Source organism: Malaclemys terrapin, chromosome 4 (assembly GCF_027887155.1).
Source record: "Malaclemys terrapin pileata isolate rMalTer1 chromosome 4, rMalTer1.hap1, whole genome shotgun sequence".
NCBI lineage: Eukaryota > Metazoa > Chordata > Testudines > Emydidae > Malaclemys > Malaclemys terrapin.
In genome coordinates this window covers 132,414,056-132,437,819 of record NC_071508.1, presented here as the reverse complement: position 1 = coordinate 132,437,819, position 23,764 = coordinate 132,414,056, and the positions used below count along the sequence as shown (strand labels likewise).

At 49.0% G+C, this 23,764-nt stretch overlaps 1 protein-coding gene across 1 annotated transcript in view; it reads right to left on the bottom strand.

Annotated features, from left to right (window-relative positions):
- AMN (amnion associated transmembrane protein) overlaps positions 1–23,764 on the bottom strand; it is a 49,092-nt gene that overhangs the window by 11,037 nt on the left and 14,291 nt on the right. Inside the window, exons 4-8 of the mRNA XM_054024864.1 lie at positions 10,706–10,793; positions 8,410–8,645; positions 4,505–4,642; positions 4,148–4,256; positions 1,766–1,848 (exon numbers count right to left, since the gene is read on the bottom strand). Of these exons, the coding sequence (XP_053880839.1) occupies positions 1,766–1,848; positions 4,148–4,256; positions 4,505–4,642; positions 8,410–8,645; positions 10,706–10,793 (654 nt within the window). The remainder of the gene's footprint in view (positions 1–1,765; positions 1,849–4,147; positions 4,257–4,504; positions 4,643–8,409; positions 8,646–10,705; positions 10,794–23,764) is intronic.

Genomic DNA, 23,764 nt, shown 5'->3' with positions numbered 1-23,764 from the left:
AGCCCCTGTCCCAGCCCAGAGCCCCCTCCAACACCCTGAACTCCTCATTTCTGACCCCATCCTGGAACCCACACCACCAGCTGTAGCCCTCCCCCCCTCTCCCCGCACTCCACCCTCTGCCCCAGCCCAGTGAAAGTGAGTGAGGGTGGGGGAGAGTGAGTGACAGAGGGAGGGGAGCTGGAGTGAGTAGGGGGCGGGGCATCAGAGACGGGGCCTCGGGGAAGGGGGCAGCGCAAGGGTGTTCGTTTTGTGCAATTAGAAAGTTGGCAACCCTACATGGCTGACGATGAACACTGGATGGGGTGGGCCGGTGCCTTGAGATGGCACCAAACTTTCCTTCTCTCAGGGGCTTGGCTGGCAGGGGCTTGCTCCCATGCTCGGGTCTAATTGATCGCCATACCTGGGGTCAGGAAGGAATTTCCCCCAGGTCAGATGGGCAGCGACTTTGGATATTTTTTGCCTTCCTCTACAGCATGGGGTGTGGCTCACTTGGTAGGATGATCTGGGTGTATCTCACTTAATCATTTCCCTGCCATGGAGGGGGCCTTGGGCACTGGTGCACCTCGGTCCCTCCCTCCCTGTCACACATATAGTCTAGTCTCCTGTGGGCTGTTCAACGTTTAACTCATTCTGGGTGTTGGGTTTAGTGGCCAGGTGCTGGATGGTGGGGGTGGCCTGTGACATACAAGCAGTCATACTAGATAATCTGGCGGTCCCTTCTGGCCTTAAACTCTACAACTCTGCTAACTTCTTTGGGAGACCACACAGCCAGGAGGGATGAGTGAAGGAAATGGGGTGAAATCAACTCCCTCTCCTCTCCCCATACCCCCCAATTCACATCCCTAGTCCCAAAATAATAGTAGGAATGAATGACAAAAAGGAACAACTCCCACTTCAGTTCAGGGGCAGTCGGGAACCCGGCATGGTCCGGGGCTGACTGTTTCACAGGCCACCTCCTGCCCCACCTCTCCTGGGGGCATCTCCTACTTGGCCCTCTGCTCTCTGTGGGTAGTGGCTGGGCAGCCTCATTCAAAGGAGCCCACCTTTGGGACTTGCTGCCCTGACTGTCAAAACTCGAACAAGGCAGGTGTGAGCTCCTGGTGCTCGTGCTGCCTGGCTCTGTGTTGAACAGCACTCTGTGTTCTGTCCTGGGACTGTAGCCTTGTTAACTGGAAGAGCGAGACAGTTTGGGGTAGTCTGGACTCAACACGCCAATGGATTCACACCAATGACATACTGGTGTGAGAGCAGAACCAGATCACTGGTTTCAATAGTAATACCTAGCTCTTACCTAGTGCTTTTCATCCCTAGATCACAAAGAGCTTTACAAAGGAGGTCAGTATCATTAACCTCCTTTGTAAAATGGGGAAACTGAGGCATTGGGCGGGGAAGTGACTGGCCCTAGGTCACCTAGCATCAAGTACTCAGGGTAGGAGGTTGGATGTAGCTGGAAATAAGGGAAACCCTAATGGGCCAGATGGTAAATAGAGAGTTCCTACTAGCTGAACTCTGTGTGCACCAGCAGCTGAGTTCCTGTTTGAGGTCAGAAGCCAGGGCTACAAACAGCTGTTCCCCACCCTGACTTCCAAGTTACAAGAGTATCAGGTAGGGCTCTGCAAGCAGCCACTACCCAGCCTGACATCCCTGGAATAATGTACCTACCAATCTATTAATATTATAAGATAATGGTGAGTGTCTTATTGGTGGGGTTTCCTGGCTTCCTGAATGATGTATTAAATAAGTCTTTCCAAACAGACTAGCATACCAGGCTCAGGAAGGCGCGAAGAATTCTGTTCTGATACTGCCTAATGTCGAAACCAGGAGTGTATTCCAGTGAAATAGTGGCTCCTGTAGTTCAAAGGCAGAAAGACAAGAAAGAGACACACAGCTTCATTGATTTTGTATTTGCAAGCACACCTCTCATTGCAAGTGGGCTATTGTGGGGCTGGCAGCGTGGATCAATGTGGTTTTCAGAGTCTACCAAGATCTGGATCAGTACAAGATTCACAAACAATTCTCCAGTCCCATTTGTGTAATCTGGTCTCATTCTAGAGCGCACAAAGGGGACGATAATTCTATCAGCTAGTGATTTCTGAACAAAGCTTGCAGAAGGAAACACCTCCTCTATTGCTGGTCTTTTTACAGGTTTCAAAAACCCAGCGTCAGTGGAGCTTTTTTCAGAACACTCCTGGGAAAGCCACATCCACTGCTGACACTTACCTAGTTCTTAGAGAGGTAATGATGAGCATCCATCAATGCTTGTAAAGTACTTTGAGCTCCTTGGATAAAAAGCACCAGGGAAGGGCACAATTAAATTCACCGAATCAATTGGCACCGCACTAGTTGAGCTAAATGTTTTTCTTGAAAAGCAGGAGTAAAAGTTTCTGGAAATATGAAGTTCCATTAATTGCTTTCAAAAGCTCTGCTGGTATGAACAGGTTTGAAAACCATATGCTAGAGCCCTAATCAGTTTGGCATGATGACTGTGTATGAAAAATTCCTGTTCACCTTCCAGGTAGATAAGCAGACAAACACCCATATGTAGAGGAAATTCTGCCAATCTGTTGGGTATATTTTCATTTTCAATGAAATTTACCGTAGGTGATAAAGATGACATTTATTGGAACAAGAAAGTGCATTTTCCTCGGGTATTTTCCATTAGTGACATCCCTGATGCCAGCACTGAATGCAGTCTTAGCAGCCTGCACTAACAGGAATGGATTGAACTATCTTGATGACTTGTGACACCCTGACAGGCTAAACCAGGGGCAGGGCTCAGAAAAATCAGACAGGGACAAAAGGCTGCAATCCAAGATAGACTCCAGAAAGGGAGGATAACGATTCAGAGACATAAATATAACTCAGCGCTCTGCATAACTCGGGCTCCAGAGACAGGCATTTGAGGCTTAGTACAGGGGTGGGAAGAGGTGATGGGGTTGATTTGAACCCACTGCTAGAGAATCCTGACATTGACTTCCATGGACAAGTCTCTAAGGCCAACCTTTAGGCATAGATGTAAAAGCAGCCTAATTTTCAGAGGTGCTGAACCCCTTCCTCTGAAGCCAGCCCCCGTGTCTCAGTTTCCCCATCTGTGAAATGGGGATAATAAATAGCTACCAACCGCAGAGAGGCTGTTTGACAAATAATTAATATTTGTGTTGTGCATTTAAGATCTGACGGCATTAAAGGAAGCACTGAGCATTGTTTCCTATAATAATCCTGTGAGCTTGGGTCCCCTTCCTGCAAGGTGATCACCATACAAAGCTCCATTGAGGGGCTCAGTCCGGATGGGGATCAGAGCTTTAACTCTAAAATCCTTTTCCTGTGTCTTTTAATCTCACTTCATAGGGAGGTAGAGTAGCCCCTAGAGCCGGAACAAGGAGGAAGTCAGATGCAGAATCAGGACAGTTCAGGAATTTGTTCAATCAGTGAATCCTTTGTATTTATTCATCATACTTTGCTATTCGAGCCAATGAAGTGCTGGCTAAACCAGAACCAAGCAAAGAAACACATATGGTTTAAATTCTGGCAGGAATTTGGACAGTCTAAACCTCAAAGGAACCAAATTCGACCACAACTGATGTGCTATTGGAAGCTGTCCTGTTTGGATATCATCAGTATAAAATACTGTACTATTGGGGGAGGAGCAGTTGTTAGAACAGTATATAAAAGACCTTTCCCTAGATGTCACCATGCTGAGATGGAGGGATGATCAAAACCCCTCAGAGAAAAACCAGAAGGGCTCAGCAGGTGGAGTATGGGTTATTCCTCAACTTCAAAAAGTCCAGCCAAAGGGAATCTAGAGTCCACTGAGTTAACAGGAGTTTTCCCACTGATTTCACTGGACTTGGGATCAGGCCCTACATTATTAAGCCTGAGTCTCGATACTTGCAGAGTCACCAGCATGTTTAATTATTTTTATACCAACTCAAGCCTCCGACCTTCCCACCGACCAGACCCCGCACCAGTCAAACAGCAGTCAGTCAATTCTTGGCATTTCCAAAGTATAGATGATAACCACAGGATTCAACTCCAGAAGGGCATTCAAGGCCTAGTGCCGAGGAAATAGATATAAGAAAGCTCTTCCAGAAGGCCAGGCATGCCGCCTACGCCTGCTTACAGGAATTAATCCCCATTCTGCACTCACCGCATATTTCACAGCAGTGTCCGACTGGCTGGAAGGGGTCCTTGCACACAAGCACTGGGCACCGAGTCCCAGAATCCCCGAGCAAGGCAGCGCAGATCTGTCGATGTTCCTGAAATGAAAACCCAGGGTAAGTTCCTCTGATCCACCCTGGCTGGAGAGCTGCTCCCGCTCTGCCTTTCTGTTCAGTTTTGCAAACACCAATGAGATTGCACTGCCCTGTCTGAGCATAGTGCTGGGATGTTCCTTGACTTCCTGTCTGCATCCTGAGGCCATGAAGAGCCCACCCAGATGTTGTGACTTAGCGGAGCTAAAAGATCCCAAAGAACAGTTTGTTTAATTCCAGTGGAAAAAACTCACCCCAGCATTTCCACACTCACAGCCCGATTTGTCCGGACACCTGGCGTTCGTCACCTGGAAGGTCCCGTTGCCGTGGAACTGCAGCTTGGCCGAGCTTCTCTGCATGTACTCAGCTAAGGCCGCGTCACTGGTGAACTTCTACTTCCCAACCCAGAAAGATTAAAAAATAGATCAACATTTCTTACCAGCTGAGACTATGGAGTGTGAGATCTGACAGCTCTGCAAGCAAGCAGCAAGGCTGCTCCAGCCTTGTCGACAGAGCAGTCACTTAGCCTACCTGCCCTCAAAGGTGGAAGAACTGGGACTTGGGATATCCCCTTCAAGGTGCACTTGATCCCATGATCATGCCTCCCTCCCCTTCTTTATGGAGCCTACAAAAGGCCTGAAAGGCTTTTCCAAACTAAAAGAACAATAAAAAACAACAACATGGGTTGGGTTTTTTATTTGTTTCTTTCTTTTTAAGCTGAAAATTACCAGGACTCTGGGTAATTTCTTTTCCCTCTTTGTACTGGAGGTCTGCTTAGAGGAGTTGAGAACCAGACTGAAGATCTATCCGCTGTAACAGCAGGGCTAGGGAGGTGGATTCTTTAACAGAAATCTTTTATCCCAAATTTGTGTCTCAGGCATTTCAGCTAACTCGCTGTTAGCAGTGAACTGGAGTGTACTAAACAGTCTGACTAAAAATCCCTGCCCTATTAATTTCCTTTCCCAGGCATCCACACAGGCTTCCAAAGAAAGATTTGTGACACTCTGACGCTTCCAGGAAAAACAGGGGAGACAAACCCTAAGGTAAAAGCAAGAGGCCTTCTTAATAGCCCATACCTAAACGGGGGTGGGGGAGTGGGTGCACAGACTAGTCTTTGCATGTCACCTTTCAACGAGGGGTAGAAGCAGCCGATGGGCATCTTTTTACTCTACATCGCTCTTCCATTTAATCCTGATCCTGCTGTCTTGGGAGTGAATGGGAGCTTTGCCACTGGTGTGGGTGGGAGCAGGCTAGGTGGATCCATGTCTAGGGTCCTGTCAACACAGGGCTGGGAACCAAGTTATTCCATGTGAGCTCAGTTTTAACACTTTCATCGACTCTGCCAGTTACCACTGCGTGGCCCCCAGTCTGGACGAGGCCAAACCAAGAGACCTGTCTAGAACATAGTTGTAAAAAACCCACCCTTTGGTACCCCATCCACACCACCCATCCAACCAGTGAGAGAAACCAACTTCTCAGCCTCTCTCTCAGGACCTCACAGCACATTACAAACTTGAACGCATGTCGCCTCCTCACTGTGAATGAACAAGGCCCTGTCTTACTGAGAGGATTTGGTCTGGAAGGTCACTGAGGGACAGTAAAGGTGAACACCTCTCTGTCATTTCTATAGTGTCACTTCCCTGACTCTGGCCAGAGTTTTCGCACACACAGCACTGTGGAACACAGGGACTAGAGCTTGCTCCAACCAGACCCCAGATACAGCACAAACGCCCCCGATGTAGGAAAGTTTAGATCCAGAACTCTGAAGTGCCATATTGGATCCCGCAGTTACATGCTGTGTGGGGAATTACCATGTTTGGATAGCACCAAGTACAGGGAGAACAAGGGGACTCCTGGGCACGATCACACACAAATAATAACAACCACTGAGATGTCCAGCTGCGTCTCCTGCTTCAGGGCGTAACCAGTGCACACTGCTTCAGAGACTGCAGTTAACTCATCAGACTCCCAGGGTTAGGAGCGCTGCAGTGGCCGTATGGTTAGTCCCTGGGCAGAGGCACAGGGCAGACTGCGAGTGGCTCTGCAATTACCCTCCAACGGGCTGGAAGGTGACAGCCATGACATGGGATACCCAACTCAGGGCTGAGGAGGGCTCTCAAGAGGAAAAAGGAACTGTATGGCTGTGTCTTCAATGCAGTGACACGTAGCCTCCATATATTCCCTCTAGCAGCACCATTATCCTCTGAAGGTCTCATTAAAATCCTCATTTCTAACCAAGCGAGAGGTCCTGCATGGCGAAAACCTGCCTGAGCCACAGCACACAGCACAACCACAGAGCCCAGCAAGTGCAGATGTGAGTCTAGGAATGGAGCAGCCAGGGAAGCAGAGGGCACTGTATATTCATGGATTTATTTGGCCTCCCGAGCTCCAGTGCCCTGAGGAGCTATTTGAAAACTACCAGATAGAAAAACAGCAGCAAGCCTACAATAGGTGGCAGCAGCCAAGGGGAAATGAGTACGAATGCCCCTCCAACCACATCTTCCTCCCCTACAGCCTGGTCCTGAAGATCCCACCATTCAGGCTCCTACAGGCCAAGAAACACAGACAATATTTCCCAGGCCAATTCATCCGTGTGTCATGTATATATCTGACGGAGAGGAAGGATGGTCAGTTGTTAGGGCAATGGCCTAGAACCCAGGAGAGCTGCAGTCAATTCCCTGCTCTGCCACTGGCTTCCCATGTGATCCTGGGCAAGTCACTTTGCCTCCTATGCCTCAGTTCCCTGTCTGCTAAGAGCTCTTCCTAGCTCCCAGGGTGCTGTGACATGCTCACTTATTGTGGTCACAGGAGCCAGATACATAGCTTATCTGCAGTAGAGCGGGACGTGAGGTGCAAAGTCTGGCTCCCAATACATGCATTCCCAGTGGCCAGAAGAACCCCCTGGAGCTCAGCTTGTCTCATTACCAAGTTGGAACCCGGCTGCACAATTTGGATCCCAAAGCTGGGAGCTGTTTGGATCTGGGGTTGTTGTTCATGCCCATCTCAGTATTGCACGTGATGGGGCTAAAGCAATGAGCTGAACCTGGGAGGAGGAGAAGGGGCCAGTCTCAATAAACCACTGCGCAACTTTTGTGACATTGGCCGTTTTTATTTAACAAGAAAAGCTGGGGCCAAACTTGCAGAAGGGCCTGGTGATTCTGGGCACCGTTTGGAGACACCTAAAAGGGGGCTGATCACCAGAGGGTGAGTGCTCAGCGCTTTGTGACAGTCAGACGCCTGGAATGTGTCTCAGGTTCAGCACCCAAACTCCTGGGTCACTTCGGAAAGTCTTGGCTTAATTGTATTGAAATGCTTCCCAACACACGGATTCATATGAACAAGCTAATCAAGGACCAGACTCATCAGACAGAGCTTTCCCAGCCTCAGAGCCCTCATTTACATTGGAACCCAGTCTGAGCTTTCCCCAGGCTCTCCAGGGACTCAGCATCTGAAAGCAGAACTGTCACGTTTCTCCTTCATTTGATTTAGACACAGTCAGGCCCTATTTTACCATAGCAGCCTCCAAAATTGCATGCACAGTTTTGCACACCCACATTTAAATCACATAAGAACTCTGACTTGGGCAAGAGACAGCCGAGGTGGTAGGGTAATAACAATTACCACCCAATCCGGTCTGGACAGCAACGAGACAAATGGACAGAGGAGATCAACCCCCCAAAACAGTATGACCCCCTTCCCCTCAGACAGCCATATACATTCCTCTGAGAGACGCTTGAGAGGGTCTGTCTCTGATTTATACTTCAACAACGCTTGAATAGCTTGTCATGTCAAGAAAGTCAGTGGAGTTGAAAATTGCTTTTGCATGCCCCAGATGGGGCAGTCAGTGCCTGACTCCCTTGGCTGTGGGGTCCCATGCAGGTTGCATGCACAAATCAGATTTTTTGCGCATGCATGAGCCAAACATGTGCTTACAACTGTGGTGCACAAGGTTGAAGCCTTTTAAGAAATCTGGCACCACGGTGCATACCAAAGTCAAGCTCATTCATAGTGCTGAACAAGTGCCTGTAAGTGAACCATACTAACACACAGAGCAAGTGTCACTGCACTTTCTGTTCTCATGACCTACTTTGTGGGCACCGCAGGGGAGGTGGTGAAGTGTGATAGCATTTTGTTTTGTTTCTCAAATGTTCCACTTTACCTGTCCCATTATAGAGATGCTTCGGAGATGAATCATTCGCTCAGATGAGTCGATGTTTACTCGGAAGGAGGTTTCAGGCTGAAAGATAACATCATCGTACTGGCATGGGACACGTTCTTCATCCACTGCGAAGATGTACTTGCCCTGGTCTAGGTCCTCCAAGGAGGTTGCAGCATGCCATAATGCAGGGTCATGCCACTTATACTTCTCAGCATCAGTGAATGAGACAGTTGAACCTGGGAAGAAAGACAAGGGGTAAGGTGAGAGCTGGACTTGGAGCCAGTCTCCCTGCCCTGATACATTTTTTCGAATTCTCTCATCGATCTAAATAGTGTGAATGCCGGGATTGAAATGAAGGAGCTAATAGCATTTAACAGGAGTTAAAATCTACTCTCTGCTCTTCCTCCCCAGGATACCAGCAGCACTCACTGCCTGGAGACTTGTCAGTGCTTTGCAAAGCCAGACAGGTGGCTTCTGTAGTCAGGACTCATGTATTCCAGGATGCTAAAGGCATAGCGTTTCCCACGGAATCCACCTCTTGTATCAGATTGGTGAATCTCAGTTTCGTTTTTATGTTTCCAGCTTTCAGGGTTATGGAGAAAACCATGACAAGATTAACTGATTGCAACAGGTGCAATAATGTCTGTCTGAGTCTGCATATAGCCTGAAACAAGAGCTCTGAGAGGTGTGACCTGCCCCATTAAGCTCAGTGGGTTAACTCTGAAACCTAAAGATGGCAACTGACATGAAATTAACTATTTCATGGCTGATCATTTTTAGTAGTAACATCAGGCAAGTGTGCTTATCACACAGTCCCAAACTGCCTCCCGCATTTCCCTAGCTGAATTTGATATCCAAATAAATTACACAGGGGCTACTCACTGTCTGGTTTTGATATTTGCATTTAGTTCATTAAAACAAATTGTATTTTAAGTGAAGCTGCCACAGAAGTACCAGTTGGCTTCAGTGGAGTGCCCCAGCATCCAGCAACCATGCTGCAGAATTTAAGGCTAGCTCAAAACGGAGGTGGCCTTGGATATAATCATAATACAGATTAAGCAACAAAAAGTTGAAAAATTGCAGCTGCACCTGCCCTGTTAACATTACCGTTGAGACTGCTGGTACTGAATCTGGTGGGGCCAAAAGCTGAAATCCCTTCTCCATTTTTCCAGGGCGAGAACTCTCAATGAAGTTAACGAGTATGTAATTCGAATCAGTTTACCTTTGTTCTCTGTGCCCTGCACCTGTAAGTCTTTAGAAACATGGCCAGTGTGCAGAGACCCCGGCCATTTTGGTCTCAGAGTTGCTAGAGCCAATCACAGTGAAGATACACACTGTGCTCTCTCATGGTGGCTCCTTGAGTCTTTTCTTGTTTTTCTGACTCTAAATTAAAAGGAGCTTTAGACTGAAAGTGTTCTTTGGCTGTTAAATATGGAAAATACTCAGAGGACTTGGCCTCAGTATGAACTGAGTAAGAACCTCAGGATCCAGTCACATATTAGCAGCCACTCCTAAAACAGAACCTGCTCAACAACCTACAGACACTTGGAATGTGAATTTGAGATTAACATGGGGGATAGATGATACTTTATTACTGAAATGCACAAATACTAGATGGGCCAGATAGCTATCTCCCCACAGTGGGGGTGGTTCAGCTCATTATAACAATGAGGGTCAGGTGTAAATTCCCAACCAACCTATTTTTCAAAAGTCTGAAAGTGTTGAGAATGAGGACTTTGATTTGGGCACCATGTTTAATAAATAAGTGGAAAATACATACAACCCCTCCTTCCCCCCTTTTTAAGCCTTCCTTTCAAAGTCTCCTCTGCGCCTTTGTTAGAAGGCAGATGATCTAATGAAAAAGGTCTGACATGGCCCTGGTCTACCCTACCACTTACTTCAGTATCAATAACTTATGGTATGTCACTCATGGGCGTGAATAAGCCCCACCCCTGAGCGACGTACGTTACACCCACCTAAGCCCCAGTGTAGACAGCGCTATGTCAGCGGGAGAGCTTCTCCTGCCAACATAGCTACTGCTGCTCGCAGCGGTGGAGTGATTATGCTGATTGGAGAGCTCTCTCCCATTGGCATACAGCGTTTGCACTAGCAGCACTAGGGTGGCACAACTGCACACTATAGCACTTCTAGTGGAGTCTACTAGCCCATGGAGGGGGAAAGGCAGATGCTACAAAGGAATTCTTTATTTCATTGTATTTCCCATAATCAAAGCCTACCCAGATGTCTGTGTGTTAAATTTACATGGCTAATCAACAGCAGATTGGGCACATGATACCTGTGTCACAGCCTGGATCCCAGCTGCCATCAAAAGCTGCAAATCCTGCACCAGGTGTCATGATGAACTCTCCATTCAATGGAAGGTACTAAACAAAGGGATTCAAAGGGTTACTGCTCGGCCCTCCTCCCAGCCAGACATGCTTCTGATCAAATAATGATGCTAATTCTTCAAAGCTCAATGCCACATGCCATTGCCAACGTGTTATACAAACACAGACAGTCTCTGTCCACACCCACACTGAGCACCCAGGGTCGTAGGGAAGTACCAGCATTTCCATTTTACAAGTGGAGACACTATGCTACGGAGAGATGCTTTATTTTACCTTGTCATAACTACGAAGCAAGTAAAGTGAGTGCAGACGTGAAGCAAGCAAAAATGCCCCACAACATAATGCTTTGTCTCTACATTGTGCAAAACGGCGCTATTCTTCCCCATTTGTCTCTGTGTGAATGGGGAAGGCTGGGTCTGCTTCTTCACGGGAACATTGCTTGGCTGTACAGCCTCTCAGCAGCTGAGTCACTTTGCGATTGGAGGGGCTGGCTTCCCAGCATTCCTAGCCAATCACCGCTCCTGGGCCTGGTCTCAGGAAGGACTGTGCAGCCTCATCTCTCCTTGGACACCATTGGTCTTGAGGGGGCGTGGTTGGGGGTTTTCAAAATCAGGCCATGATGGGTTTCCCAGCCCAGGGCTAGCTTCCCTGTCAGGCCTGATCCAGTAGGAGTGCTCTGAGCATGCCTACTCCCCACAAAAGAAGGCCAGGACTGAGCTGGTCAGGAATTGTTTGCTTACAGAAGATGTGGAGACACATGTTTGAATCTCTGTTTTGCCTGATATAAGGCAGGGACTTGACCCCAGGACTCTCATGTAAGAGGTCAAACCATCAGGCTCTGGGGGTGGGTCTCTCTCAATTACTTCTGTTGAACCTGTTCCCCTTTGTATAAATAACTAAAAGTTTCTTGGTGCAGGGACCTGACCCCGACTCTCCCCCATGCCAGGTGAGTGCCCTGAGCACTGGGTGAGAGAGTCAGTCTCTCATTTTGTGTGCGTGTTTCTCTCATTCTTTCTACAGATTGAAATAGCTGCAAGAGAAGGGACTGAGAGACACCAAGCAGAGGTACTAGGTACCCTCCTCCAGCTTGTCAGTCCAATGCTGGAGGTCCAGACCAATGGGAGTCAGGCACCAAAGCAGGGGTGAAAGTAAAAGGGAGCTCTTTTGGGTACGGGGCTGTTCTGGCGCCCCCGGAAGGGACAGGGCCTCGGTCGGAAGGGGCGGGGCTGGGGGGTCAGCGTCCTGCAGCCAGTCCATCTGAGCTCCCTGGCCCGCGCCACCCAGGGCTCCAGCGGTGATTAAAGGGCCCGGGGCTTCGGCCGGCATTTCTGCGGTAGCGGCAGTGGCAGACGGAGCCCCAGGCGCTTTTAAACCGCAGCTCCGGGGCAGCTACTTCTTTTGTCCCCTCACCCCCCGTCAGCGGCCGTGGGGGGGGGGCCAAAAGGGGCAGCGATGTTAAACGTTAACGTCGTTGCCTCTTTTGCGCCCCCCTCCCCCATTGGCGGCCCTGCTGGGTCGTCGCTGCCCCATTTGCGGCCCCCATCGGCGGCCCTGCCAGGTCATTGCTGCCCCTTTTGCGCCCTCCCCCATCGGCGGCCCTGCTGAGGGACCCGGCAGGGCCGCCGATGGGGGGCGCAAAAGGAGCAGCACTTTAAGCAGAGTCTTTAAAGTGCTGCCGCGGCAGCACTTTAAAGTCAGTGGTCCGAGTGGCTACGTTTTACCGGTACGCCGTACAAGCCCATACCGCCTTGCTTTCACCCCTGCGCCTAAGTCCCTTTGCAAATCTAGGCCCTAAGCCCCACCCCTTTCCTTTGCATTTCACACCAGCCTCTCTTGGGCAGTTCCCCATTCAGCTTTGTTGGCTTCTGAGAATCCCTTTCCTAGATGCTCTCTCCCCCCATGCATTGTATGGGGAGCCTGGGCATCTAACTCAGGGCTGTGGATTCCAGTGTGATCCTTGCCCCAAGCGCTGGTGCAACTACTCTCATAACCAGCCCACGATGGCTGAGCCCAGGATACTCCTTAGTGCAGACACGGCGGGAGGGATTAGTAAACAACAGCCAAGTGACTCATTCATAACACATAATGTATTCAAAAAAACGTCATTTTCCATTCACGAATTGCCCATGAACAGGTTGGGATTTTCCCCAGTGTATTTGATGTTCTAAGAAGTGGTTCATTTCCAGTGTTCCTGCTCCTGAGTAGGAATGTGAGGTCCCAGAATACTCTGCAATATTCACTCAGAATCCATGGTTGCAATGAACTTTCCTGCCCAAAAGTTCATGTGCCACGAACGTTCACAAGCTCAGGGCAAAAATGTCATTAACACAACTTTTAAAGAAACGCTTACTAAGTTTTGTTGTAGTATTAGCCCTGCTCCAGGAAACCCCACAGAACTCTATGAGCAGCTTGCACATTTATTATATCCAGGGAAGACCTACAAGAACTCTGTCGAGATCAACAGTCAGCTGCATCCATTCTGCTCAACACAGAGTTTGGAAAGCGCAGGGTTGAGATGCTCTGGTTACCGTCAGGGCCGGCTCCAGGCACCAGACGAGAAAGCACGTGCCTGGGGCGGCACATTGTAAGGGGCGGCATTCCGGCCAATCTTGGGGCGGCACATTCCGGCCGCCCTGCCGTGTTTTTTTTTTTTTTTGCTTTGGCAGCCCGGTCCGCAGCTCCAGAGCCCCCGGCCGGCTCCCCGTGCTCCACCCAGTCCCAGCCCAGGGGCACGGACCCCGGCCCGGGGGTCAGGAACTAGCGAGCCCCGCTGCTCACCATGCCGCCGGGCTCCCCGGGACGCGCTACTCCCTGCCGCCTGCACCGGCCTCCGCCTCTCGCGCCGCTCTGAGCCTAGCCCAGCCAAGCCGCCTTTAAAGGAGCTGCTGAGCCCCTGGGGGCTCCACCTTCCTGGCCGGGAGAGGCACCCCAAGACCAGAGGGGGGAGCCCCTCTAGCCCGGCTGCAAGGCGCCGCCCTTCACCCCCCCTGCGAGCCGCCCTGATCGCCCTCCATGCGCTCCCTGCGGCTGCCGGGTTTTTTTTTTTTTTTGCTTCGGCAGTCCGGCTGCCCTTTTATTTTTTCACTTGGGGCGGCAAAAAAGCTAGAGCTGCCGTATATAGCCTGGGAAATGTATGTCCTCCGTGAGCTTGTGTATGCGTGTTCAAAGGTTGGCCTAGGGACCTATTGAGACCACAACCCCTTCTTCTCATGGGGGATTCCAGATGGAGTCTTCAGCACCTGAAGCCAGTGTGTCCCATTCTCCTGCAGACACGGATAGGGAAACCAGAGAAGTATCGATGCAATGTACAATCATTTACCTCCTCAGTCTGATGCTTACAAAGTCTGGACAGGCTCAGTGCTATAAACCCTAGACCTGATGTTAATTGGAAATGTAAGAGCTGGTGTAAGGAGTCACATGTTCTGCAAACCCCTGAAGTGAAGTCCCATTAGCATCAGAGCAGCAATCTCTGATGATAGGTGCTCACATTGCCAATGTCCGACACCAGGGCCCCGATCCTGGAAACACACACGTGCTTAACGTTAATCATGAGGTGTCCCACTGGAACTACTCACAGATTTAACGTAAAGCACATGCACAAGTGTTTGCAGGACTGGGGCCTAAGCAAGTTCTCCATTACGTGGCCACTATCAGAAGGCAGCTCAGAAACGTGTCACTCACACCACAGGAAGAACCATTCACCAGAGCTAACTGCAGTGGACAGAATGGGAGTTTCCATTTGGAAACCACTTTCTCTGCACGGCGGGGTTCGGGATAGAAATTGCCTATAAACCAGGCTCCTTCCCAGGTCCATTTGGAGCTGAGCAATGACGTGTGCCAAAGAACTGGCTCCAATAAACTGGTGATTTCAGCTGCCCTCTGTTCCTGCCAAAGAGTACTCGGGGGCCAGCACTACACCGAGAGCGTTAGTATTTTTAGTATTAGCATTTTTTTCTTCTCAGCTATTGTTCAATAACTTATTGCTTTGGTCTCTATTATGAAATGTTACGACAACTGACATGTTTTCAAGACTTTTGGAAAGTATCAACTAAAAACAGTTTTAGGGCTGTGTGTATGGATATAAAGACACCTCTGTAACTTAAGTATTGCAGCACAGCGCTAGTGCCTGAGAACCAGGAAGTCAAACCCACTAGAAATTGTTCATAAGCAAAAATGAAACTGACTAGCCTGTTTTCAGAAATGGGGAGGGGTTGGGAGGTGGGGAAACAAGCAACTGAAATGATGAGAATCGAATTCTCCCTTTAGAATTAGGTCCATTTTAATAATCTAAGGTTCTACTAATGACACAGACATGGGAATGTGTCTTTTAAAATGCATGGCTTATAACCAGATGGAGTCACTTTAAAGGTCCAGCTGATTAATGAGGGTTACAGTATGTTGATCAGCAATGGCACCGTGACTGATGTATCATAATCGTCAGTGCAGGAAAAAATGTCAAACTTCCTTTGCTCATCCAAAAGAGCAAAGCTCATCATTACAGTTGACCATTCCATCATCTTTATTTTCATTCACTGAGCCAAATTATAATCATTTTTGCTTTGTCTAGTGTGTGCCAGATTTCCCTGTTTGTAACTCAGTGACTGCACCAGAACACTGGGCTCTGCAGTGCTCCAAGCACGTGTGAGCTCTGCAAGCGGCTAGTTAGCAGTCAAGGCTATGTGCTGATTTGTGATATATTGTACCTAGATTGCTTAGTCCCTGCATCAAGTCCTTAGCTGACATTGCAGGGCTGCGTCTGAAAAGCAGCACTACAGTATCATCGAGTGACTGGTTAAGTTAAGCCACCACCATAATTAAAGTTTTAAAAAAGCAGATTTCACTATCATCCGCCTAATTCCTTCACCTCTATTTACAAATCTGTCCTTGTGTGTGCTTGTCAGGTCCTTCCTGCAGGTGGCAGCAATGTGCCCAAGCACTAGCTTACACACAGGCAGGCTTCCCAGTGTGGGGATAGCAGAGGTAGGTCATTCTTTCTTTAACTGGAAAGGGAAATTTAGGAGTACGAGGGAGTTTGTTAACATCCTCTTGCTGCAGCGCGGGGTGTTCGCAGAACAAGCTTTAATACAAAAGGAGTAGGGTCAGTTAGGTCTGATCAGGTTGGTGGCAGTAGGACAGGGTGACCAGACGTCCCGATATTAGGGGATTTGTCTTATTTAAGCACCTATCCCCTCCCCCTCAAAAAAGTGTCCCAATTTTTCACACTTGCTCTCTGGTCACTCTACTGTAGGAAGAGACAAGGCTCTGGGTCAAATCTATCTTTGGGTCAATTCCTTTGACTTCACTCAAGTTATATCCGGGATTAATTTGCCTCAAGGATTTTTCTTCGTGGATGAAATCTGCACCTCCACTCTTGGGCTTGTTACTTGCACCCTAACCCACGCCCGCCCACGTGCCCACACATGCGCACTTTCCTTGCACGGCAGCACCTCTCCCAGAGTGCCCCCTCGCATACTGCCTGCTACCTACTTACGGGCCAGATTTTCAAGTGCTCAGCACCCACAACAGGAGCCTGGTTAGCAAAAGCACTCAGCTGCCATTAAATATGGGCCAGATTTACCAAGGAAATTTACCAATGCCCCCACCATGCTGAGCTCTGGAAAAGCTGGGCACACGAGAGCTGAGCACTTCTGAAAAACAGGGTCCTCACTGCTCCTTTGCACATTTCCCTCCATTTCCAGAGCCCACGTAGGCCATATGCCCTCGGTCAGTCCGAAGTCACACTCACACCTGCTCCAGACCCCTATCTACCATGCCTCTAGGGCCTTTCTTTCTTCCTTGTGCAGAGCTGTAGGGGAAAAAATCCCCCGTTTTCCTCTCTTATAATAATACTTTGCAAATATATAGCACAGCTCAACTTCAAAGATCTGTACAGCATCACCGGCACCTTTCACCTACTGGCTCCTCATTGTGGTGACCACCTTCCTATGGGGAGGACTGGATGTGACTCTTGCTATCATCCATCAGGGATGCTGCTCCAGCTAGCCAGAGGAAGCCACTGGAAAGTAACACATGGGGCCTGACGCTCAGATACTGTAAATCAGCAGAGCTGAACTGCCCTGATTAACACCTGCTCTGGATCTGGCCCATGCTGTTTCCCAATTCTGCCAGCAGAGGGAGCTCAGGACTGGAACTCAGGTCTGGCCCATGGCAATGAATAAATCACTGAGTTATACCAAAGAATAGTTGGAAAACCTTAAGAAAATCTTTGCAGGGCCTGGCTACCCTCAGGGTTACACTGTTATACCAGGAGATAAAGGAAAGAACATTTGGGAAGTGACAGGTTGAAGGAGCAGAAATGATAAAACGCCGGTAATATGGGGGTCGGGAGCTGGCCATGAAAGGCGAGTACTTGCCCCTTTCCTTGCTGTCCCTGTTCATGGATCACTTCCCTATGCTCAGACAAGACACGGAGAGCTAGAGCCTCAGGTGAGAGACGATTTGTAGCAGCTTTTGCAACAAGGAAGAGGGCAGGTTGTCCTGATGAATGAGGAGAGGCCTGTGGACGTATCCATCTGTTTGAGGGGCTATAGACTAGTCCAGCCCTTCGGACCTCTCCCTGGCTCCGAAAGGCGGGATTCATCCCATCAGAGCAATACTGGTACCAACTCACTATTGGAATCTTTGTGGAGCCATGGCAGGGTTCGAACAGAGTGACATTCTGACCCCATTGAAGTCAATGGCAAAACTCCCATTGACTTCAGTAGAGGTAGGATATCACTCCTGGTAGATATTGTGGCAAAAATACCCACCTTAGTCACCGCACAGAGAGACCTGCATTGCAATATGCCCCTGCCAGTTCACAGAATCATAGAAAATTAGGGTTGGAAGGGACAGGAGGTCATCTAGTCCAACTCCCTGCTCAAAGCAGGACCAATTCCCAACTAAATCATCGCAGTCAGGGCTTTGTCAAGTCTGACCTTAAAAACCTATAAGGAAGGAGATTCCACTACTTCCCTAGGTAACCCATTCCAGTGCTTCACCACCCTCCTAGGGGAAAAGTTTTTTCCTAATATCCAACCTAAACCTCCCCCACTGCAACTTGAGACCATTACTCCTTGTTCTGTCATGTGGTACCACTGAGAACAGTCTAGATCCATCCTCTTTGGAACCCCCTTTCAGGTAGTTGAAAGCAGCTATCAAATCCCCCCTCATTCTTCTCTTCTGCAGACTAAACAATCCCAGTTTCTTCACCCTCTCCTCATAAGTCATGTGTTCCAGCCCCCTATCATTTTTGTTGCCCTCCGCTGGACTCTTTTCAATTTTTCCACGTCCTTCTTGTAGTGTGGGGCCCAGTACTCCAGATGAGGCCTCACCAATGTCAAATAGAGGGGAATGATCATGTCCCTTGATCTGCTGGCAATGCCCCTACTTATACAGCCCAAAATGTCCTTAGCCTTCTTGGCAACCAGAGCACCCTGTTGACTCATATCCAGCTTCATTCCCAGACTAACACGGGCACAGTTACTTACATACTGTTAGGTACTGAGGCTGTAACAGCTTTAGCTGCTGGTCTCAAGAGAGGCGAGACATCCCCGTAGAATCACATTACTATGACCATGCCCAGGCCGGCTCCAAATAGGCTGATTAAGCAGAGCATGCCAAAGGCAATAATAAATGAACAGAAATCCTTTTAATAAGGCTTAATGGCCTAGACTGAATGAGGGGACTGGACATGGCCTGTCAGATCATGTAAAGATGACACGGCACGTTCCACACTCTGTGCAGTGCGAGAAAGGATCCAGTCACCATCAGCACCGAGGATCAGCTGCATGCCCTGCTTCAGATCTACAGGCAAGCTGAGAACAAAGCCCTTTTCCTGAACTGCATCTCCTCCCTTGCTCCGCACAGTGCTCTTCAGTGCTGAGAAACCCAGTGTCATGGACAGTCTCCAGGAGAGAGATCAGACTTCTGGTGTTATTCCAGGGATGAAGTGTTCAACTGGGGCATTGGTCCCGTTGGCCCTTGGGGGGAAGGGGAGCACATTCCACCATCCAAGTGAGCAAAGGCTACTAGCAGGCACAAGTAAGAGTAAGTGCTAGGCACAGTCCACTGCACTGAGGAACCCATCCCTTGTGTCCTTCCCAACTTGCAAGAGGGCAGGATATAAAAGGTGGGGAGTGGACAAAGACTGGGTGTATCTAAGGAGACCTGGGAATAAGCACAATCCTCCACGTGCTACTGAGCCGCTTAACTTCGTGCTTCCCCTTAAGCCTCACTCCTGCAGCTAGGTTGGAGCAACTTGGCAGCAGCACTCTCATTAATGCAGGATCAGTTCTTCTGCTCTGTCGGCTCATCACTCTTTACCTTGAGTTTATATGCACAACCCGCTGCTGCTGCTGCACCTGCTCTGGGCAGGATCAAGCCTAAACTCATTCGTTCTGGCAGCTAAATCCCAACGCTAGGGACAGCCAATAAAACGAGGTTCCTAAACGTAAACAGTTAACACTTTAAAAATGGAAGGCTGCGTATTTCGGAGCTGGGCTGGTCCATGCTGTTTGCAGCCAGAATGAAGGGTGGTCAGGCACTCTGCGAACTCCCCGTCCCAGCACTGCAGATGCACTTCAGTTCTCACCCACTTCATCTCCTGTGATCCAGACTGTGTCAGAATGGTCGAGTGGATTTGGGATGGAACCACGTTTGTGTCTGGATGCAACCAAGTGAAACTACTAAGACTTGATGACTTTGAACAACAATTCTGCACAACCCATGCAAACTTCAGCTAAATGAAATCATAGAATCATAGAATATCAGGGTTGGAAGAGACCTCAGGAGGTCATCTAGTCCCACCTCCTGGTCAAAGCAGGACTAACACCAACTAAAAACCTCAGGCCTTAAAAACCTCTAAGGAAGGAGATTCCACCACCTCCCTAGGTAACCCATTCCAGTGCTTCACCACTCTCCTAGTGAAAAAGTTTTTCCTAATATCCAACCTAAACCTCCCGCACTGCAACTTGAGACCATTGCTTCTTGTACTGTCATCTGCCACCACTGAGAACAGCCGAGCTCCATCCTCTTTGGAACCTGCCTTCAGGCAGTTGAAGGCTGCTATCAAATCCGCCCTCACTCTTCTCTTCTGCAGACTAAATAACCCCAGTTCCCTCAGTCTCTCCTCGTAAGTCATGTGCCCCAGCCCCCTAATCATTTTTGTTGCCCTCCGCTGGACTCTCTCCAATTTGTCCACATCCCTTCTGTAGTGGGGGACCCAAAACTGGACGCAATACTCCAGGCGTGGCCTCACCAGTGCCAAATAATCTCTTCCCTTGATCTGCTGGCAATGCTGGGACTCTGCCTGAGACCCTCCCAAGGACAGCAGGGCCTCTAGTGGCAGTCAGCTCCTGCTCTCTATGGTACTGGTCCAGTTCCCATTGCTGTCACATCCGAGTACCACACAATCTTTGAGGTATTTATCCTCACAACAGCCCTGGGAGATAAAACAGGGTCATTCTCCCCATTTTACAGATGGGGAACTGAGCCACCAAGAGGCCAGTGTCTCAAGCCCAAGGTCTCACAGAAAGTCAGTGGTGGAGCAGGGAATTGAACTGAGGGCTGCTGGGTCCCAGGCTAGTGCCCGAACCACTTGGCCAGCCTACACTTACTGCACAGAGAGAAGGCCTTGCCAAGCAGGGGGTTGTGTAGCCTTTCATTATAAGAGTATTGTAACCAACCCCACTGCAGGGTGCAGCTGTGAGGGTTTTGGGACACCAGTCCCCTCTAGATAGCAGGTAGCTCACTACTGGGCTCAGAGGTAAATGCTGTCAGTGCCCCAAGCCCTACAGGCTATAGCCCTCAATGGGTTCCCATAGACACTCCCCTCTTTAGAGTAATAATGGCAAATGTTACTAGCACTATATGATGGGGCTTTCACCACACACTACCCCCTGGAGGGGTTAATGTAGGCAAGAGAGCATAGGCGCCGGCTTCCGCTGAATCTGGGGGGGTCTCCACCCCGTCCTGCCTCTTCCCACCCCAGCCCCACCTCTTCTCACCCGGTTCTGCCCCCTCCCCTGAGTGTGCCCCCTCCCCACTCCTCCCCCTTCCTCCCAGAGCCTCCTGCATGCTGCGAAATAGCTGATTGCGGTGGGCGGAAGGCATTGGGAGGGAGAGGAAGGAGTTGATCAGCAGGACTGCTGGTGGGTGGGAGGCACTGGGGTGGGAGGGGAGTTGGCTGCCTGTGGGTGCGCCAGCCCCGTCAGTGCCTATGCAAGAGTGGCCAATTAGCATGGGCTTCACCTGGAGGGGATCTAGGACGCAATGAGGCTTAATTGGGGATGAAGCTCACCTGGGAAGAGTTTGGAAGGAGACTTGGATAATACCCAAGAAAGGGGGAGAATTTCAATGTGTCTTGGCCAGAAGGCTACGCCACAAAGAGGAAAGCACTGCAGGTCTGGGCGCATGAGAGAGGCCATGGAGCGAGAGAGTGGGACAACAGGCTGAGCAACCACAGGAAGGGGTGTCAGACCATGTGGTGGGCTAATTCCCAGATGGGCCACTAAGAGGCAACAGAGCGGTAAAAGAGCTCACCCTGTTACAGGCTGCTAGAAATCAAGGTGCAAATTATCCCAGGCAAAATGGGTGAAATCCTGGCTTCACTGAGGTAAACAGGAGTTTTGCCATTGACCTCAATGGGGCCAGCACGTCACCCAGTGATTTTAAGTTAAAATAAAAGGATCAACCCAGCAGTTCTTAACCCAGCCTCTAGGAGGTTATTATGAGGCACAGAAAGACTTAATGATTTACCTGAGGTTCCAGTGGAAGAAGTGAGGCTAGAACCCAGGAGGGCTGACTACTAGTCCCCTGTTCTCGTCACCAGACTAGAGCCCCTTGTTCACTGTGGATGGAAGAGCCCTACAATAAATGTTAGGGTCTCTTTCCCCTGTTTTGGTCACTGTCCTGGATGCCTGGTGCACTGAGCTGTATCAATAGATTGTGCAGTGTTCCTATTCCCCGAGGAGTACACCTGCAAATGAATAGGATTCCCCAGAGAAATCCATCTCTAGACTGTCATTTGTACTGACACAGCCTGACGGCCCAATCTTGATTCTGTGCAGCTGGATCGTTGCCAATAGCTGAAGCGATGGTCTTTTGCTAAGAGCACAGCTGCTAACTCATTTATTGATCAAGCAAATAGAAAGTGGGTTTTAAAGCACAGATACCTGTAATGTGCCCACCAATTTTTTGGGTTGCTACAGGCAAAATCACCACCCACCAGCCCAGGTCCTGTACTGATCTAACTCAGTGACAGCTCTCCACCCCCACTGTCACTTGATTCCTTTCCCTCTCTGCTAAATCTCTTCTTCTTTCTTACCACTTCCCTATTCAGGCTCAGCGACTTTTGTAGCCTTTTTCTAACACACATGATTACATACCTGGCTGTCATGCAAACTGATCTCTCTAAGATCCACTGATATCTGGTCCACGTACCAAGTCTTTGGCTTTCCCCTTGATTGTCTTCTGTCCACCATGACCATCGCAAGGGCCATCCTAACCAATATCACTCCCAGGTCTCCATGGTCACATCCATACCAATGTAGCCTAGCCTCCCTCAACTTTTCTTCAACTCGGGCAACCTGCATTAGGTCCCTCACAACCTTATTTCATTTTCTATCACAGAGTGTCCGACCATTTGACCATCTTGACACTGCATGCATCTCAACATCATCGTTTCTGGAGTGGAAAGAATGCTGATTGCTGGTGGCTGGCCAGGTCTCTGCTCCATGCATTAGAACAGATTGATTTACAGTTTTATACACTCTACCTTTTAACTTTACTGGCATCTTGAACTGGGGTCAGCTCCTGCCATTTGTACCAAACTGCTTTGGTGTGATTCTGGGCATTGCAGGACAGCCATTGTCAGCAACCAGCTAACCTAGGTATTTAAATTCCCTCTCTGCTGGATAATAATATGAGAGAGAGCATTTGTTCCAGAGCTGCCTTATATAGGCATAAAACATCCACCCCCATAATCCCTATACTCCAGCTTCCTGTTCTTTTCTCTCTGAAATACACCAGGATTATGGGTAATTTTAGTTCTGTGGCAAGGAATGAGATGATTGTTCTAGCAGCTACAACGGTTGCTATCAGCATATCTCCATGCTTGTCCAGGTGTCAGTGAGGGCAGAACAGGAAGACAATGGGACTGTACAGGTGGCTCCCCATCTACAAACTGGGGCTATTTAGCTTAACCCACTTTCACAAAGCACTTTAAGCTCAACAGGTGAAAAGCACCATATACTAACAATCATTACTATTTATTATTTGCATTACCATAGGGTCTAGGAATCATAGTCAAGGATCAGGACACTGAGCAAACACAGAACAGAAAGACTGTCCCTGCCCCCAAAGAGTTGACAGTCTAAGACAGGAGACAACAGATGGATATAGACAGAGGGGGGAGTGTAAGGAAACAATGAGACAGTATTGATCAGCATGATAGGCAGTGGTCTCATCACACCAGCTATCTAGCCATTGTCAAGTCTTTTGTAGGCCTCACAGCAGTATGTATATTTCTTTACATAGCACAATAAGTTTGTCCATGGTGACAGGCAAATAAAGCCAAAGTCCCTGTGCTGAAGAGTTTACGTGCGAGACCCTAGTATGAATTGTTTTTATTGCCTCTCGGAGAGCTGGATTAACTACATCAATGGAAAAACCCATTCTATGGATACAGGAAGCGTCTACGCGACAGCTGCTACAGGGACACAGGTGCTGCTCTGGAACGCTGCCACTGTAACAGCTGTAGTGTAGACATGGCCTAACATGCTATTTTGCCCTTGAGAAGGCTTCTCCTATACAGTGTAAGAAATCTAAACAGAGTTTTGTTTTGCTCTAGTCTGTTGCTGTTCCCAAGAGTAACAGGAAATGATGGTATCTGAAAAGCTCCTCCACTTGGAACTGTTTTGTAGGGAACAACCATGCTCCAGGAGGGCTTGGGCTGCATGACCTCACAGGCTTTGATTGCAGTCCTTTCTCACATTCACCAGGAGTCA